The sequence below is a fragment of the Chionomys nivalis genome, chromosome 3, assembly GCF_950005125.1.
Source record: "Chionomys nivalis chromosome 3, mChiNiv1.1, whole genome shotgun sequence".
Taxonomy (NCBI): domain Eukaryota; kingdom Metazoa; phylum Chordata; class Mammalia; order Rodentia; family Cricetidae; genus Chionomys; species Chionomys nivalis.
The window spans coordinates 62,223,216-62,241,946 of record NC_080088.1 but is presented as its reverse complement, the minus strand read 5'-3'; the positions used below and the strand labels follow the sequence as shown (position 1 = coordinate 62,241,946).

Here is an 18,731-nt window from a genome sequence, read left to right as displayed (position 1 = left end):
GAAGCAAGCTCTTTAACCACTGATTGCCTCTCTAGTCCATATGTTTATTAAGATGTACTTTAGGAAGTTACTGAGGTTTCCTCCTTTTTGTGGACCAGATTATGATCTTGTCCAGTGGGCTCAGATATCCTTGAATTCCTGATACTTATGCCTCCATCTCCTGCCTGTATCCCTTTTATTCTTAGTTTGCAGGTTATCACATGTCTGATCCCAGCACCCAAGAGCCTGAATCAGGAGGACTATTGCAAGTTTGAGGACAATCAGAACTATATATTGAATTCTATTCTATAGAGTGAGACCTATCTCAAAACAAGTCATAGACAAAACAAGCAAATAAATACTATAGGGCAAGTAGTACATGGACTTTCTTAATTAGACCTTTTTTTTATTTAAAAAATTCTTTATGTATAAATGTTTTGCCTGTATGTGTATATTTGTCCTACATGTGTGCACTGCCCTTGAAGGCCACAAGAGTGTTGGATCCCCTGGAACTGAAGTTACAAATGGTTGAGAACCATGATGTGGGTCTCTGAACCCGTGTTCTCTGCAAGAGCAGAAGGTGGTGCTGGAGGGATAGAGTATAATGAGGTCTTTAAGAGACCAGCTCTTAAGAATCCCTCTCAGGATTCAATTAAAGACACCACAATAAGCAAAAGGAGCTAGAATCTAAGGGTTAAGAAATCTACTCACAAGACATTCTTTTCTATCCATCTTTCTTTCTTCTTCTTCTTCTTCTTCTTCTTCTTCTTCTTCTTCTTCTTCTTCTTCTTCTTCTTCTTCTTCTTCTTCTTCTTCTTCTCCTCCTCCTCCTCCTCCTCCTCCTCCTCCTCCTCCTCCTCCTCCTCCTCCTCTTCCTCCTCCTCCTCCTCCTCCTCCTCCTTTTTTTGGGGTGAGGGTTCAAGACAGGGTTTCTCTGTAGCTTTGGAGCCTGTCCTGAACTAGCTCTTGTAGATCAGGCTGGTCTCGAACTCAGAGATCCACCTGCCTCTGCCTCCCAAGTGCTGGGATTAAAGGTGTGCGCCACCACCGCCCGGCTCTTCTTTCTTATTCCTTAACCCACTTGTTACAAACATTCCCAGTAATATAACCAGCAGTTACCCAGCTCTAGCAGGTTTTCAGGACTGGAATTCTTTTGACCCATAAAAATCAGAAAGGAGTTTTCACACACAGACATTCATCCGTGGCTGTCAGCTCAGGGTGGGAGTGGCTTAGTGTATGTCTGGTGAACTCCTTAATGGAGAAAGTTAAGAAATGAATTAAATCATCAGGGAATTCTAGAGGGGAAAGCTAGTATGCTACACTACATTTTTAGGTGGTTAAAGGTTTATTTTCAATAAAATTATGAATAGAACACAGATTGTTTATTAAATCAGCATGCCCCTCTTTTTTCCTCCCAGCATGCATAGAGGATATCGTGTAACCAGGTAACCCATGTAAACAGTCAGGAGGAAGCTAATGGTTCCTGATCTGATTAGCATATTCATAAGTCACTATAATTTCTATGGGTCTAGGTCTGGCGTTTACACTTATTGGTCTAAGTGGTAGAAACAAAGAGGAGACCCTGGCCTCTATATTATCAGTTCCAGGGTTTGCTGTTATCAGCCATTCTGATCACAGATGTTCTGGGTCTGTGGTGCCAATGGGAAGGAAGTTTTTCTCTGGGTTACAGTTAATTATCTTTTTTGCTATAAAACACAAGCAGTAAGTTTCCTGAACTAAAATCATCAGTAAGCTGAGGTTAAGGTGTAAGGAGTTAGGAATCTTTTAAGTGGTGTATAACCAGGGCATGCTTATTCTATCTGTCTGAGCAACTGTGAATCAACAGCTTTGGGCAAGTAGTAATTCTGTGTCCTTGGATATCTGTGAATATTTTTTTTAATATTTATTTATTTATTTGAATATCCTTTTAATAGTTATTTATTTATTTATTTATTTATTTATTTATTTATTTATTTATTTATTTATTATGTATACAGTATTCTGTCTGTCTGTGTCTGCAGGCCAGAAGAGGGCACCAAACCTCATTACAGATGGTTGTGAGCCACCATGTGGTTGCTGGGAATTGAACTCATGACCTTTGGAAGAGCAGGCAATGATCTTAATTAACCACTGAGCCATCTCTCCAGCCCTATCTGTGAATATCTTAAATAGAATGCTCTTACCTGGACCATAAACAGTGGCAAAATGCCTGTAGATAAAGATAATTGCCCGAAGGCGGATCTCTGCATTTACCTAGGAGAGAGGAACAAAGGCCTGGCAGTGTGAAACTTTTCACATGTAGCTATGGGAATGTGATCAGTGAGCCCCAAAAGCATAGGAAATAGTTCTGAACTGTGGAAATTAAGTCATAAATTTGTAACAGAAGGGGAGTCAACTACAGCAAACATCTACAGCTAGAAACAGCCACTTTATTCACAAAGTAATAATGCAGAAAAGCCTTGCCTTTTGGTTTAAAACCTTCACCAAAAGCCCCCGGCTCTTGAGGAGACGCTCTTGAAAAGATGGCTGAGTAGTTACTGTAAAATGTTGCTGATTATAGCAGGATTAGTGGGAACATATACTATTCTTCCAGAGGAACTGAGTTCAGGTCCAGGTACCCACCCACATCAGGTGGCTCATAGTCAGCTCCAGGTCTGATGTGTGTGGGCACCTACACTCGTGCGAACACATACATACACACACATATTAAAATAATAAAAATAAAATTCTAAAAAGAATAGCGGGTTCTTTTAATCTGAACCAACTCTCTGGCCCCTGATGTTTTTGTTTATAACCATAATTTGGGTTCTGTAAGTAAGGAATCCCAGGGAAGAGTATTGGATAGGAACAATAGGAACCTGGTGCTATCTGCTGTCTCCCTGCTGTATAGTGTTACTGCAAATTTAGTCACTTAAGCTGGTGCTGTCCCATAAATAAGTCTACCTGCTTTATATGGTTGATAAATTAGACTTAATTTTATTTTTATTCATTTATTTTTTAGGAAAGGTCATTATGTAGTTCTGCTTGTCCAAGAACTCACTCTGTAGACCAGGCTGTACTTGAACTCACATAGATTCACCTGCCTTTGCCTCCAAGTGCTGGGATTAAAGGTGTACCCCATCATGTCTGGCTTAATTTATAAAAAATTATTATGTGGCAATAGGAAAAGGACTGAGAGTTTCAAGATCATCCTGAGCCACATAGTATGTTTTGAGCCGATCTGGACTATAGAAGACTCTTTAAAAAAAAAAAAAAATCATAATACTAGGCTGGAGAGGTGGCTCCATGAAGAAGAGCACTTGCTCTTCTAGAAAACCCTGGTTCAGATTCCTGCACCCACACCAGACAGCTCACAACCACCCAGTTCCAAGGATTCAGTGCCTTCTAGACTCTGTAGGTACCAGGCATGTACATGGTATGCATGCATAAATTAGCTCCATTCAGGTGGTCCATATTTTGTGACATTTAAAAATGAAATCTGTGTGGGCAGTAGACACATGCCTTTAATCCTAGCTCTTGGGAGGCAGAGGCTGGTCAATCTCTGAACTCTTGAGTTTGAGGCCAGCCTGGTCTGCATAGTGAGTTCTAGGACAGCCAGAGCTACACAGAAAAACCCTGTCTTGAACCCCCAACCCCCAAGAAAAAGATAAAAATCTGTGGTATTCAAAACTTTAACAAGAGAATATTAGAAATTTGCAATTCTATGGCTGTTAGATGGCTCAGTGGGCTAAGACACCTTCTTCCAACCTTGATGACCTGAGTGATCTCCAGAATCCTTGTGGTGCAAGGAGAAAACAGATTTCTGCCAGTTGGTTCTCTGACTTAAATGTATACACACTAGCTGCATAGCTGTACACATACATACAGGCATAAATAAATATATTTATATAAATAATGTAAATAAAGGAAATATGCATTTCTCATTATCATAATGAAAATCTTTATTACTAAGCTTTTAAGAATTTAATCTGTCCATATACACCCCAAATATGTTTTCCCTTAGATGATCTTTTTTTTTGAGAGATGATCTCACTGTATGCTGCATGTTGGAAGTCAAACTTGCAAACTTCCTACCTCAGCCTCCCAAGTGTTAAACCCTGGGAGGATTGGTATGGCATACCACCATGTCATATCTTGGTAATGATATTTTCTTGTTTTGAATGGTAAGAATCATTGTATTTAATGATAAGCAAAGGAGACATTTTCTGAGGTTTAATCATCTTATTAAAGACTAGTAGTTTGGCTTTATATTTAAAACGAGTTCAGGGGCTGGAGAGATAGCTCAGCGGTTAAGAGAGCTGGCTGCTCTTCCAGGGGTCCTGAGTTCAATTTTCAGCATCCATATGATGACTCACAACCATCTGCCATGAGATCTGGCACTCTCATCTGGCTTGCAGGCATACATGCAGACAGGAACACTGTATATATATAAATCTTTTAAATAAATAAATAAATAAAGTTATTTTTCTAAACAAAAAAAATTATAACCTATTTTTTTGGCTTTGTTCATTTTGATGCTAAAAATGCCTGAGCTTAAAACATTAGTGTACTTATTTGTGTTTCAAACAGTGTCTCACTTTGTAGCACAGGCTAGCCTCAGACTTTGAGCAATCCCCTACATGAATGCTGGCATTATAGGTATGTGCCATCATATCCAGTTTAATGATAGTCTTTTACTTTTGCCTTTCAAGTAGCCATTTCAGTTTTACTTTCTAATAAAAGTCCTTGTCCTCACATTGTACAACAGAGACAGATTCTGCTTTGGCAGAAAATTATGGTGACATGTTGACTGTATGTTTTTTATATCCTGTTTGAGTGGTTTTTGGTTTAACTGTTATTCTTTCCACCTGTGTTTTGGCACACCTCGTAGGAGAGCCTCATAGATGCCAGTGAAGACAGCCAGCTGGAAGCCGCCATCAGAGCCTCTCTGCAGGAGACACATTTCGACTCAGCACAGGCAAAGCAGGATAACCGCTCAGATGAAGAATCTGAATCGGAACTTTTTTCTGGCAGTGAGGAATTCATATCAGTTTGTGGCTCTGATGAAGAAGAGGAGGTAGAGAATCTTGCTAAGTCCAGAAAGTCTCCTCATAAAGATGTGGGGCATAGAAAAGAGGAGAACAGAAGGCCACTGATGGAGCCCCCAGCCAGAACTGAGCCTGGCACAGCCACAAACCATCAAGGGTTGCCAGCCATGGATCCTGAGGTCTTGGAGATGTCACCCGAAAAGTCAGATGGAATAGTGGAGGGGATAGATGTCAATGGTGGGTTACTTGCTAAACTTGAGTGTACTAAATAACTTGTTTTAGTTAATCTCCGATATTAAACTCCTATCTATGTGTGTGTAACTCTTCCTTAGGACCAAAAGCACAGCTAATGCTACGGTACCCAGATGGAAAAAGGGAGCAGATCACTCTTCCAGAGCAAGCTAAACTGCTGGTGAGTTTTATCTCACTGAAACATTTGCTTGAAGCAAAGAAACTGATTGTTCGTAGTGCTAGGGATTAAACCCATAACTTAATGCATGCTAAGCAGACCCTTATCCTAGAGACCACAGAAAATTGAAGTCAAAGCTCAACTCTCTGATGTAGATGTAGGGTATCTCATATCTAAATCAAAACTTCATTGTCAAGAGTCTTAGGTTTTTTTGGGAGAGGGTTTGTTGTGAGATTTCTTTTAAAGATTTATTTATTATGTATACAACATTCTGCCTCCATGTATGCCCACACACCAGAAGAGGGCACTAGATCTCATTACAGATGATTGTGATCCACCATGTGGTTTCTGGGAATTGAACTCAGGACCTCTGGAAGAACAGTCAATGCTCTTAACCACTGAGCCATCTCTCCAGCCCTGATTTTTTTTTTTTACTTGTTTTTTGTTTTTGTTTTGGTGCAGGGTCTCACTATACAGCCCTGAGTAGCCTTGAGCTCAGAGGAGATTTGCCTCCCTCAGTTTCCCAAATGTTAGAATTAAGGCTGTGGTGGTATTTGAGGTGGGGGTCTCACTTCACAGCCCAGGCTAGCCTGGAACTTAAAATAGTCTTTCTGCTTAGCCTTCCAGGTGTTTCAATTATAAATATGAGCTGCTGTCTTATTTTTAATTAGTTTATTTTCTTCCCATTTTTTTAGGCAAGTCACAGGCCAACCAAGGCTTTTCAGTTCTGTGTTAGTGTGGGTGAACACTGACTTCTAGAAAAGAAGTAGTGGTTTTATCCGAAGACTATAGTGGGGGTCTTGGGTTTCTTAGTAGTGTCTGTAACAAAGTAGTTAGGAACCAAGGTTCTTCGGTATCTTCTGTGATATGTCAGACTTTTCTTGTGAGTCTCTATTTTATTCCATTCCCCTTTTTGTATTCCTGTAAGTTTTGTTTACTCCTTGGTTTGAACATGACAGCACCTGTCGGGGAGCTTCTAAAGACCTAAGCGCTAGAAGAGAAATTTGGTCTTACTTGCATAACCTGTGGGTGGTCCCCATTCCTAGCCTGTCACTATGCCTGGCGTTAGTCACTGTTCTCACTTCTACAACAAAATACTTGACTGAAACAACTTAAGGCAGGCCAGGCGGTGGTGGTGCACGCCTTTAATCCCATCACTCTGGAGGCAGAGGCAGCGGATCTCTGTGAGTTCGAGGCCAGCCTGGTCTAGAAGCGCTAGTTCCAGGACAGGCTCCAAAACTATACAGACAAACCCTGTCTCAAAAAATCTTAAAAAACAGAAACAGTTTAAGGGAGGAAGGGTCTCTTCTGGCTCATGGTTTCCAAGAAATTTCATCCCAGCAAAGCAGGATATGCATGACAGTGAGAGCATGGCAGAGGCTCCCTCTCTAGTGATGGGAGCTGGAGACTTGTTCATGTTGCTGTGGGTCAGGAAGTAGAAGACTACACCAGAGCCAGAGGGGTGGATAGGACCTTCGAGGCCTGCCTGTGGGTGACCTACTCTGCCAGCCAGGCCCCACATCCTAAAAGCTCAGAACATGTGCCTTTGGGGACATTGGAATTGAAACCAGAAAGTTGAACAATGACAAATGGTAGTTGCTGGCCCATGCCAGAATGCTATTACTATCTAAATGGGACAGAGGTGAGAGGAGAGTCTCCTAGTTCTTTCAGAAAACTGTGGTATAGACATATTAAATGAAAAATTCAAGAATCAATTCGTAAGTTTTAAATTACATTTTATTCTGAATAGCACAATGAAACCTACCATCCCACTCCATCACCTGTGATATGAACCATTCCCTTTATCCAGGATAGTCAGGCAGTGTATATATATGCCTGAGAGGCAATAACCATCTTAGTAATAATAAATATTATAGTTACCACAGGGTTTCTCATCAGGTAACTTCAAAAAACTTTTAGAACTTATATTTAAAAAAAAAATAAACATTTTCGATGGGTATGGTGGTGCACACCTTTAAACCCAACACTCAGGAGGCAGAGGCAGGTGGATCTTTTAGTTTGAGGCCAGCCTTGTCTACAGAGTGACTTCCAGGATGGTCAGGGATACACAGAGAAACCCTGTCTTGGGAATATTCAAACATACTTACGTACTTACTTGGGGACATACATACATACTTTAGATGTGTGTATGTATTTTTGTAACTGTTAGTTACTGATGGTCCCAAAGGTTAAAATAGGTAGTTCTAGCATATATAAAATGTGTATATGTATGTATAAAAATTTATATGTATAGTGTTTTATTATAAATATTGACTGGGTTTACTTACTGAGAAGTTAGCAATGACTCTTTTTATATCACATAGTTATATTCATAAGTTACTGGATATGGATTTATCTTACTTATCCAAAGAGTTTTATTGAACTTTTTTCCCCCCAACTTGGAAAATGTTAGTATTTAATTAGCCTCCCTGGGTGGCTTCAAGCCACCAGAACACAGGCACCTCCAATACCCTTTATCTTCAGCTCTTCTGCTGAAAAATTTGGTGTTTACGATGACAAGCTACTTAGGGAGCTTTTCCTTCCCTAGAACTTTGTAGTAGCCCTAAATGAAGAGAAAAAAATACTCTTTTTTTTTCTTCTTCTGAGACAAGCTTTCTCTGTGTAGCTCTAACTGTCCTACAACTTGTAGACCAGACTGTCCTTGAACTCACAGAGTTCTGCCTGCCTTTCCCTCTCAAGTGCTGGGATTAAAGGTGTATGCCACCCCACCCATCTGAGAAAAAATATCCTTAATACACTATAACAGACACTCAACGCCTCCAAATCAGCTAGGATTTGTTCCTCTTTTTGAGACAGTCTCACTGTGTAACCTTGACTGGTCTGGAACTCAAATGTAGATCAATATGACCTCATAGAGATCCACCAATACATTTTTATAATGCTGGATTAGCATGCCTTGCCATGTGTGGCCTCAGGTAAGACATGTTTCTGATCTTGTCACTAACAGGGACACCCAAGACCCCTACCCGTGAATTAAGACCAGCAGATTCTCTTCGAGAGCTCTAGCACACAGGACAAAGCATTGTTGGCCTTCTATAAATAAACTTTGTTTATCTGAATAACTTACTTTCACCTAATGTGATAAAAATAGAGTATTCTTATAAATTAGTCAGCATGGTGTTATTTCCAGCTAACAGTTTTGTTTTTTTTTAAACTCTTGTTTTTCCTAGGCTTTGGTGAAACACGTCCAATCTAAAGGATATCCAAATGAACGTTTTGAACTTCTTACCAATTTCCCTCGGAGGAAGCTCTCTCATCTGGACTATGACATTACCTTACAAGAGGCAGGCCTCTGTCCTCAAGAGACTGTCTTTGTACAGGAAAGAAATTAACACCATGACCTGACCTCTCTCAGTTTACCCCTTCTTCCCTTTTCCTGTGAGATACCATGTCACTAAGTATGCATTTTGGCTCATAGGACTATAGAGCCAAAGCTGGACAAGCAAGTCACCTGCCTTTCCTTTATTTCTTTCTGTCACCTGCAATTAGTGTCTCTCCTGCTTCTCTTTCTCCTCTCTTCCTCTATGATTTTCTTCTTTTTCTCACTTTCTTTCTTATCACATGTGACCAAATGAAAGTGTAAAGATAAGGATAAGATCTCTCCCAGTACTGGCAGCAGAAATGTGTGTTGTAATTGGTCTCTTTTGTGGCACCTTTTTGGTATCTAGTGATGTTAACCATAGACTCCTATGACAAAGAATGGCTAGAATTAGAATTTAAAAACAACCCCATTTTTGGTAGGTAAAAGAAATTCTCTTAACATGCATTTTGTTCTTCATATAAGAAGATTTCTTAATGAAATATCCAGGCTTTTGTTTATGTGGGAGAAGATCCTCTTATACTATTGCTCATCATATTTAAAATTTCCCTCCAAGATTCCCATCTTCCAGTTACAAGAGTTATTTCCATGATGTGTGTTATTGGCAGAATGAGTGCTTATTGTATGGTGTAGCCAGGGTGACTTTCAGTGTCCTAGCCTGAGACAGTTTTCTTTATTATTGCTCTATTAGTTATATTCTTCTTTCCAGTCCGGGGATGAACCTTTAGTGAGCATCTTGTGTCTGGGCTAGGTAGGAAGGTGCTTGCTGTTTTTGCCTGCACAGCCAATTAGTTCCTTTGTTTTCATTGTCTGAGTCTGTAGTGTTCTATAGGAAGGCAGGTGTTCAATAATCATGTAGTACAATGGCTTATAATTGTAAACACTATGGTTATTGAGTGTCCTATGTGCTTAAGGCATACTTAGGTATGTCCCGGGGCTGGGGGGGTGGGCAGGGCGGGGGAACCTGCAGCTGAGAGTTGCTAGTGATGTTCTTTTGGTTAGAAATAGTGATTTTGTTTACCCCCAATTGGAAATACTCTAAAGTGCTCTGGTAACTAAATTCCTCATGCTCTTTTATTCTATAAAATTTTTAAAACTGAAAGTCTCTGATAGGAAGACCTTAAAACCCAGTTCATGAGATAATAGTAAGAAGGACATTACCAGTAACCGTCAGATGTGAGTCTTTTTCTGCCAACAAGTCAACATTCAAGTTGTATTTGGTGAAAGCTTTTTTTTCAGTATTATTTAGAAGAGGCCACCTGAGTTTATAAAGCACTATATTATCATCAGCTTTACTCTGTGCTCAGTTTTTCCTTGAGCTTTTAGATAGAGTGCTCCAGCAGAACAGTAGTGATTGGTGGGAAAATAAAACTTGAAACTGCTTATAAAACCATTTCTATAGGATTGACCTGTCTTGTCAATCGGAGATTTCGATTGATTCTTGTACTTGAGGGACATAAATTGTGATTGCTCAGAGACCTTTGAGTTCCTGTGTCCGTGCAGGTTGCTCTCTTGGTAACTAGGGATTAAAAAGATAAGCTAAAGGATGTGGTATGTTTCTAGTGTGCGATGGTAGAATATGGTTGTTAATGGTTGGATTTTGAAGGACCTCCCTAAAGAATGGGTTATGTATCTCCTCAAGGAAATCATGGGAAATTTTGTTATTTTTCAGTGAGTCCTTTTGAATTAATGTTCTTACATTTTTTTCTAAGTCTGTGTAAGTGCTTATGTATAAGTATATAATTGTATAAATATTTATAAATATATTTATATAATTACAATTTCATTTATACTTTGAGTCAAAGTTCTCTCTCTAGATTGGTGACTGAATAATACCACTTTGGTGTTTTTATAGCGCTTGAGGCTTAACCAACAGTTTGGATTTATTGAGCAAGCATGTTAATTCTTCAGTTGTAGCTTTGAACTTGAATAAAAACTGACTGAGGAATGGATGGAGCTGTATACTCTCAAATGTACAAAACTAATATTCAAGGTAAGCAGCCTAAGCCTCCGGGAGCCCCAGGGTAAAAGTGAGCATTCTCAGCTTTGCTATGCTGGCACCGTCTCCACTCCTAGCACAAGCCCAGCTAAAGCCCAAACCAGACAAAGAGGTGTCCCTTCGGGGGCTCTGCTTCGTCCTCTTGTCCGTCTATGTGGTTCTCTATAGAGTAGCCTGTCTTGAGAACCTCAGGCAGGATGTTCAGAGTGAGAGAGTGTACGCAGTTTTTTTTTTTGTTTTTTGTTTTTTTTTTTTTTTTTTTTAATATACTCAGCATTGGCAAATCCATTTATAAGAAATTAAGATGACTGAGTATATATGTGTGTTACGAGACAAGGCACTACACATATATCAAGCTTAGTCAGGATGATGAGCTGTGGGGGATTTTACTCATTTTGACCAGGATTGGCCCATGGGAGGAAGAGTTATAGATATACATGAAAAAAATAAATGGTAATATTGCCTTGCTCAAGTATTTAATCTATGTAAGAAGTTTGTCTTTGTTCTTCTGCATGTTATTTTTCTTCCAAGGGGGAGCTTTTACTGGACAGTCAAATGAAGTCTGTGTTAGTTAAACATGGTGATTCCCTATAGGTAGTAGACATAGCTCAGAAGTTTTTAAAGTAAGGAGGAAAGGGACAAGATAAACTTGAGAGTGATATATAAAGAAAGGAAATGAAAACTTGTGAGAGAAATGCTGTGTGAACTTGAGCACAGTGTACCGGCTGAGGGCAGAGCAGGACTAGTTGTGAGTAGCTAGCGTGTGCTGTGTATGACGTGTGTGTTTCCTCCTTCAGTCTTCATACAATCCCTACACGGTATATTCTACTCATTTATAAATGAGGAAGAAAACTGGAATTCATACAGCTTGTTCAATATGTCGTTACTGGTAAGGGCCAAATTAAAATTAGAGCCCAGAGTCTGTTCTTTTACCCTTGTGTGGTATGTTATCCTACGTCAGTTGGAGTCCCTTTATTATAATATATTATAATAATAAGGTCATCTTATTTTTTGGCTTTGTCAGCTAAAGGTTTTTGTTTCCTTAAAGCTGGAAGGGATAGTTGGGGTCAAGATTGTGGGATTTGTACTATCCCTATAAAATCTTAATTATGCCATTTTTAACAGACAGTTATCCATTGTTTTTTTGAAAATACTTCAGTAAGGAAAATAACTGCAGCATTATTTGCCAAGAATAGATGGAAACCATAGAAAGATTTTTTTATTAAAAAAAAAGAAGATACAATTATCTTTTCTGATAGATTATTCATGATAGGTTATTGAACAAACTTTGTTTTTATATCTTTTTGTTTTGTCCTGCATACAAATCTACTGTATTAGCACCCTATTGAGTCTGTAGTCAAACATCGGAAATATTTTCAAAGCTAAGATCTCTTTGAACTGTTTCATCCAATTAAGGAATCATCTGTATACATGGATAACAGCAGGAAGGTGAGTGTTATCCCTTTCAGAGTTGAACTGTGATAATAGGAACTCAGGAGGGAAGGATAGTGTAGGTTTAATTGGGGGTGTAATCCCAGGTGCTGTGGCTCATTCTTGACTCTGCCTCTTTAAAATACTAGATTCGTAAGTAAAGACCTTTTTCCAAGTAATAAAGAATTTTAAACTCCAGTACTAGCAATTCTTTAATTAGCAGGAATCTCACTTGAACACTAGAGAAGAATACCAGAGGGCTCCTGAAAAATGAAGACAGGATTTCTCTCTTTGGGTACAATTCATGGTGTTTGATCTTGGTGGGCTTAGTACACTTGGGTAACAACTTTGCTTCTTGTTATCTTGGCAAGCTACTTCTTCTCTGGCTCTAGAATTTCTTGTTTGAAAAACAGAGAATCGAGAAAAAAGAAAAACAGAATCGGACTAGGTTAGTTCTGTCTTTTCGAGTCAGAGGACTTTAGATGATGTTAAGTTTTGACATGAGTGGAGAAGGATAGGGTTAACTACTAGTAGAATTAACCTCATGGAGGAACTGTGCCTGGAATCATAACCCTTACAGATAAAAATATTCCCAAAGTATTATGCATCTGGTCTCTCCCTTTATTTTATATCATTCTCAGACTAATTAAAGTGTTAAAAGTGTACTTGTTAATCAGTTCCTTTCATTTTTTCCTGTGTCCAAGTATCTTTTACCCAATCTCTTATAGACCTCACTGTGATGAAATCACAGAGCAGAGTACAGTATACAGATCTAGTGATCTTTAAACAGCCAGTTATTTTTTTAAAGGCTTAATGCTGTAAGCCTACTGAGTTTTAAGAATGACTGAGATGTGTATGTGAAGCAGGTGTCCCCAGCACTGGAACTGAATTTGTGTGCTTTAAGCTAGACTGGCTCAGCAGTTGTATAAGTTGGGAAATTCACACTTGGTTTGGGCAGATGTGACCTTTTCAAGATTTCCATTAAGCTGATGTTTAAAATAGTTCTTGTCCTGTAGAGGGGATCTTTGTAGTGTCCTGCCGTTTAGAGATCATTTGTTTACTTCCTTAATAGTAAATTATGGAGTACAAATTTATGAGTAATGCCTTGTGTAAAACTAAAACTTGAAAAGTAATGAGGATAGGAAGAATCAGCCTCTCGGGCTCACACTTTTCCAGCAGCTTAAGTCTTAATGAGTAGGCTGCTGCTTTCAGTCTCTACCACCTGAGTAACCACTGTCCTTGAGCAGATACCTAAAGGCTGTTGGGCAGTGAACGAATATTCAACATTATTGGTTTGCCTTACTTGATACTTCAGTTGTTTACTGTGAAACTCAGAATCCCTAGTTCACATTTTAGAATGGGGTGGGAATGTTCTTTAGACCTCAAAATAACCAAAGAGTACCATTCTAATATATTGATTTCTCCTGTAATACAAAGATTTAGTATTTCAGTGATGATTATTTGTATTTTAGACTCGCCTTTGTGTTAGTCCCAGTAATGAGACAGCTTAGAATTAAGAGGTATTTGGTTTGTTTATTTTTAAGAGTAGAGATTATTATAGTAGCCTTGGTTAGTTTTCTCCATTAAAGAACTTGGATGCCTAGGTTATTTGTCTTACTTTGTTTTGTTTTCAAACATTTATGTAGTTCAGGCTAACCTCCCCCTCACTCAGGACACAGTTTCTGTTAGTAGTCTTGGCTGTCTGGATCAGGCTGGCCTCTTAAGTAACTGTGTAGTTGAACATGACCTTGAACCTCTGGGTCCTCCTTGGATTACAGTTAGCCACCATGCCTGTCTTTCACATAATTTCTCCAAAAATTAGTCATAGTATTTAATACGCTTGGCTGTATTTCCTTCCTCTCTCTCCCCTCTCCCCCCCCCCCCCCGAGACAGGGTTTCTCACAACTCACTCTCTAGATCAGGCTGGCCTCAAACTCACAGAGATCTGCCTGCCTCTGCCTCCCGAGTGCTGGGATTAAAGGTGTGTGCCACCACCACCTGGCTTCTCATTTTTTATGAATTAATTTAGAAGGGAATATATTGAGGCAGATATGCTTTTTCCAGCTTCTTTCTTCCTAAGGAGAATTCACATTCCAAGTAAGAGGATGGCTGACTCTATAATAAGCCCCCCAAGGCACTTTGTTTATTTATAGATTTTTGGTTGCCCTACCTAAACCTCACCATTCTCTTAAACATTTTGGTTTTTAAAGATACAACTGCTAAACCAGTACTTAGTTTAAAACACTCAAGTTTGGCCTTGAGCTCTTCTGGGGTTATAAATACAAGCCAATACACCTGGCTTAACCTGATTAATTTTGACTGTTTTTAATATGGCCCTTACACCATATAACCCCAAAATAAACTTGGGTTCTCCATATGCACTAATTACTTGATTAAACATAGTGAAGAAGTTTACAGAAATTTGCTTGTGGGGCTGGAGAGATGAGCACTTGTTCTTGCAGAAGTCCTGGTTTCGAGTCCCAGAAACCACATAGCAGCCCACAACTGTCTGTAAGTCCAATTCTAGGGGATCCAACTCTTCTGATTCAGAAGCTGAGGCAGGAGGATTGGTAATTCCATGTCAGTGTGAAGTTATATTCCAAGATCTTGACTCAAAAATAAAATTCTCCTTGCCTCATCCTTTATTGAATATACCTGCACTTTACTGTGGCATGTATCTGTACGTCACAGTGCTCTTCTAGCTCCAACTAGATGCAGTCTTTCAAGAATTATAATTAAAACTCTACAGTACCACAAATAGTGACTGTATGAACACAGGTCTTACTGCTCTGGAGGAAAATAGTGAGGTGTGGAATTGCCAGTTTATACAGTGAGTTTATGTTTGATTTTATAAGAAGCCAGAAATTACAGAGCCAGAGATATGACTCAGCACTTAAGAGTACATACTGCCCTTGTAGAGGACCTGGGTTTATTTCCCTATACCCACATGGTAGGCCACAACCATCCATAATTCCAGTCCCAGGGAATCTGATGCCCTTGTCTAACCTCTGAGGCCACTAGTTATGCATGTTGTACACAAATACACATTTAGGCAAAACAGTCACACACACAAAGTAAATAAAAATAAAAAATTTGTTTTAGAGAACCAGTAATAGTAATTTGTCTAAGAACAACCACATTAGAAGTACGGGAAGTTATATCATTTCATTTAATTCTTTGGCAGTTATCAGCAGACCTTTATTGTATAATGGTACGACTGCTAGCAATTAAATTGCTCTAAGATTTTATATGCCTTATTAGGTCACTTAGGTTTTCCAGTGGGAAGAAGAGCTCAGCTAAACTGGGTCAATAGGTAATGCCTAATCACCTGTCTCCAAGAGAGAAAGTTACAAGCTGGTGTGTATTCAGGATCCTGGTTGGATTCCCAAGCATTACCAAGAATGGTTTTTAATCTAGGATAGCAAGAGTCAGTTATTGATTATTAAAAATTGGGGACTATTTTAAGTGAGATAAGTTCTGGCCTGAAATTTTCCCTTTCTCAGAATCTTTTTAATTTTATTCATGGGCTCGTTGGGGATCTTAACTGATAGGAACCATTCACTCTTGTGCTGGTTTCTTTCCTGTGTCAGGATTGCTGATGTTACAGTGTGTGTCCCCAGGATGAATTTCAAGCTAATGACAGAATACTTATATTCAGTTGGATACCATGTTTTCAACAAAATGAGTTTATGGTGTGCTTTTCTCACAATTTTTTACCAATAAAATATCAAATACTAAATGATGTGATTCAAAATGCAAATAGGCTTATGAAGCTAATCATATACTTGTGTGTTGTTGTTGTGCTGCCTCCAGAGAGCCCCCAGCTTTACCAGCTAATTAGAGAAAGTAGCCTGTGACCTCCACTTTTCATTCATGACAAGCCTATAATGGGAGCTGTTTATCTTGCTTTGGCAGACTTGCACCTTATTTTGTAGGTCTACACCTCCAGTTCATAAAGGCTATTCATAGCCCCTGGCAAGCAGACAGGACAGCTATGAGATAACCTCCACCCTCAGATGTGGAGAGATGAGCTGTTTGATACGGACATCATATGTAGACTTTGGGGTGCTCTAAGTGTTGACATGAATATTGGACATAAGTTTTTCACTCCTGAGAATTCTTTCTTTCCAAACAATTTTTCTGTTGGTTATTGACAAATTCTAAGGATCTAGCGCCCCCCCCCCCTTTCTTCTTAACTGTTAAGAAAGTCCTTTTTCTAGTAAGTGTTGCTTTGTGGAAACTTTAAGAGTATTTGTGATCTTTGCATGTTTTGTAAGAGTTCAGTTTGAACAATGCATTTAGAATCATCTGGGATGCCCAGTTCTGGCACGTCTTCACTATTTGTGTTTTTAAACATGTCTCTCATGTCTTTTTCCAAACCTCACTTCCTTTCTTATCAAGAGGTAATTGAAGTCAATTTGGGGTATTTACTTTACAAGTGTTTTTCTAGCAGTTCTTAACACAGTGTTTAGATATTTCCTGGGCTGTTTGTGTGCTCAGTTTGCCCTGGACAAAGTGGTGGTCTTACTGAGATTTGAATTCTTATACAGGTTCTAAATTTAATCTATAGTTCAGCTTGTTGCTGAATCCAAGAAAATAGTGAACAGAGCTAGTTCCTGTGATGTGTTTCTGACCAGTGCTTCCTACTATGGGTGTTTAGTTTTCAGGTTTCTGGGCATTAATTCCACAGTACTAGGAGATCATTTATTGTTAGAATGCTTCCTCAAGTTGGAATGAAGGCTTTGAGACCAGTGAAAAGGGGAAATTGCTCCATCCACTAAAGTTTTTGTCAAGATATTCGTGTGATTGTAAAGTGCTAGGGGAAGCCTAAAATCAAAAGGCACACGGAGGCAGGAGCTGTAACTCCTGGCTGAGACGCACTGGGCTCCACTTGCTCTGAACGTAGGGCATGTTAGACACTTGGCTGTGACATATCCATGGAAACACATAGGCTATAGGCAAATGCTTTTTGAAGTCAGGATTTCTCTGTTGATGATTTCCTGGTTTGGGCTGTACCAAATTGTGAATATTCGATGTGTTGTACCCAGTTGCTTTATATTAATATTGCAACTTGAGTTGGGGTGGGTGGGTGGTGCAACAGGGTGGGGGAGGGAGGGGAATTGAATGAAGAAATCTTTTGAAGACATCAGCTCACTGTGCTGAGAGAGGGACCAAACTCAAGGAAACCTCTTATCTATAAATTTAACTGCTGCATTTTTTTATAAATACATGTAAATGTCCTGTTGTAATATTTGATCTTGGAAATAAAAACAAAAACTTTTCAGTATTAGTTTTTGGTGTCATTGTTTTTGCCAAGTAATGGATAGTTTCATTTATGTAATTCAGATTTCAAAGTTTGTCCTTAAATTCTCATGTGTTTTTAGAAACTTGGTTTCTTAGTACTTTGAGGCAGAAGGATCAGGTGTTCAAGGCCAGCCTGGGCTATATAGCAAGTTCAAGGTTAGCCAGGACTACCTGAAACACTCTCAAAAAACAGCCAGGCGTGGTGTACGCCTTTAGTTCTAACACTGGGGGGACAGGGGCATAGAGAGATTCTGTCTTAAACAACCAAACTAAACAAATCAACCAACAAATAAAAAACTAAGACAATTGGTTTGTATTCGTCAGATGGTTTTGCTTGTTTTTCTCCATCCTTAACAATATAGTGAACATTTCAGTTAAAGTGTTCTGAAAGCAGTGGGTTAGCTATAAGCCTTGAAAGTGCATTTATACATTTAACAAATTTGGGCAATGAAATGTTTACTCTTTCAGACCAATAATGATGAAAATCAGCTAAGATGGATATGGTGGGTGTTTCCTTGTAATCCTAGCACTTGGAGGTAGAGACATCAGTAGTCCTAGGTCATCTTTAGCTACATCACAAGTTTGAGGCCTGCCTGGGCTACGTGAGCTCTTACCTCAAAAACAACCTAAACACTCCATTTAAACAAATGAAGGGAAAATAATTACTAAATGGGCAAAAAATTGAGGAGATATGATTATGTTGTATATTAGACATTGTAGTTTTGCCTAACTCACCAAGGGTCATTTTATATTTCTCCTCCCCCCCCCCCGTTTGGATTTTTAGTGTCCAAAGTACTAGACTACCATATTCCAAAACATCTGTCATTCCTGCAGATTTCAGAAGGATTGCTGCAAGTTGAAAGCCATCCTGGGCTACAGAATGAAACTTTGTCTCAAAAAGTGAGCAACAGGTCACTGGAGAGATGGCTCAGTGATTAAGAACAGCCAGTGTTCTTAACTAGAAGGCCCAGGTTCAACAGGTTCAATTCCCAGCACCCACATGGCAGCTCACAACTGTCTGTAAAAGCAGTCCCAGGAGATATGGCATCCTCAGACATGTATGCAGGCAAAACACCAATAAACATAGAAATAAATAAGTTTTAAAAGTGAACAGAAAAAACAAACGGTGTAAGAATGTGGTAAAATGACATAGTCCCTGTCCTCAAGGCATGGGTGAAATCATAGATTTTGGCAAGGTATGAAAAGGAACCTGTGGGAGGTTTTGTTTTCACTAGAATATTG

General features: G+C 39.2%; 1 protein-coding gene and 1 non-coding gene across 3 annotated transcripts in view; one reads left to right on the top strand and one right to left on the bottom strand.

Annotated features, from left to right (window-relative positions):
- Ubxn7 (UBX domain protein 7) overlaps nucleotides 1-9,708 on the top strand; it is a 61,077-nt gene extending 51,369 nt beyond the window's left edge. For both annotated transcript variants that reach the window (XM_057764144.1, XM_057764143.1), the window contains 3 exons: nucleotides 4,850-5,243; nucleotides 5,339-5,418; nucleotides 8,607-9,708. In XM_057764144.1, the coding sequence (XP_057620127.1) occupies nucleotides 4,850-5,243; nucleotides 5,339-5,418; nucleotides 8,607-8,768 (636 nt within the window). In that variant the 3' untranslated portion in view covers nucleotides 8,769-9,708. The remainder of the gene's footprint in view (nucleotides 1-4,849; nucleotides 5,244-5,338; nucleotides 5,419-8,606) is intronic.
- On the bottom strand, nucleotides 8,357-8,483 carry LOC130872302 (small nucleolar RNA SNORA3/SNORA45 family). Its single transcript, XR_009056910.1, has one exon. It is a non-coding gene; the product is annotated as a small nucleolar RNA SNORA3/SNORA45 family (small nucleolar RNA).
- Nucleotides 9,709-18,731: the final 9,023 nt, after the last annotated feature.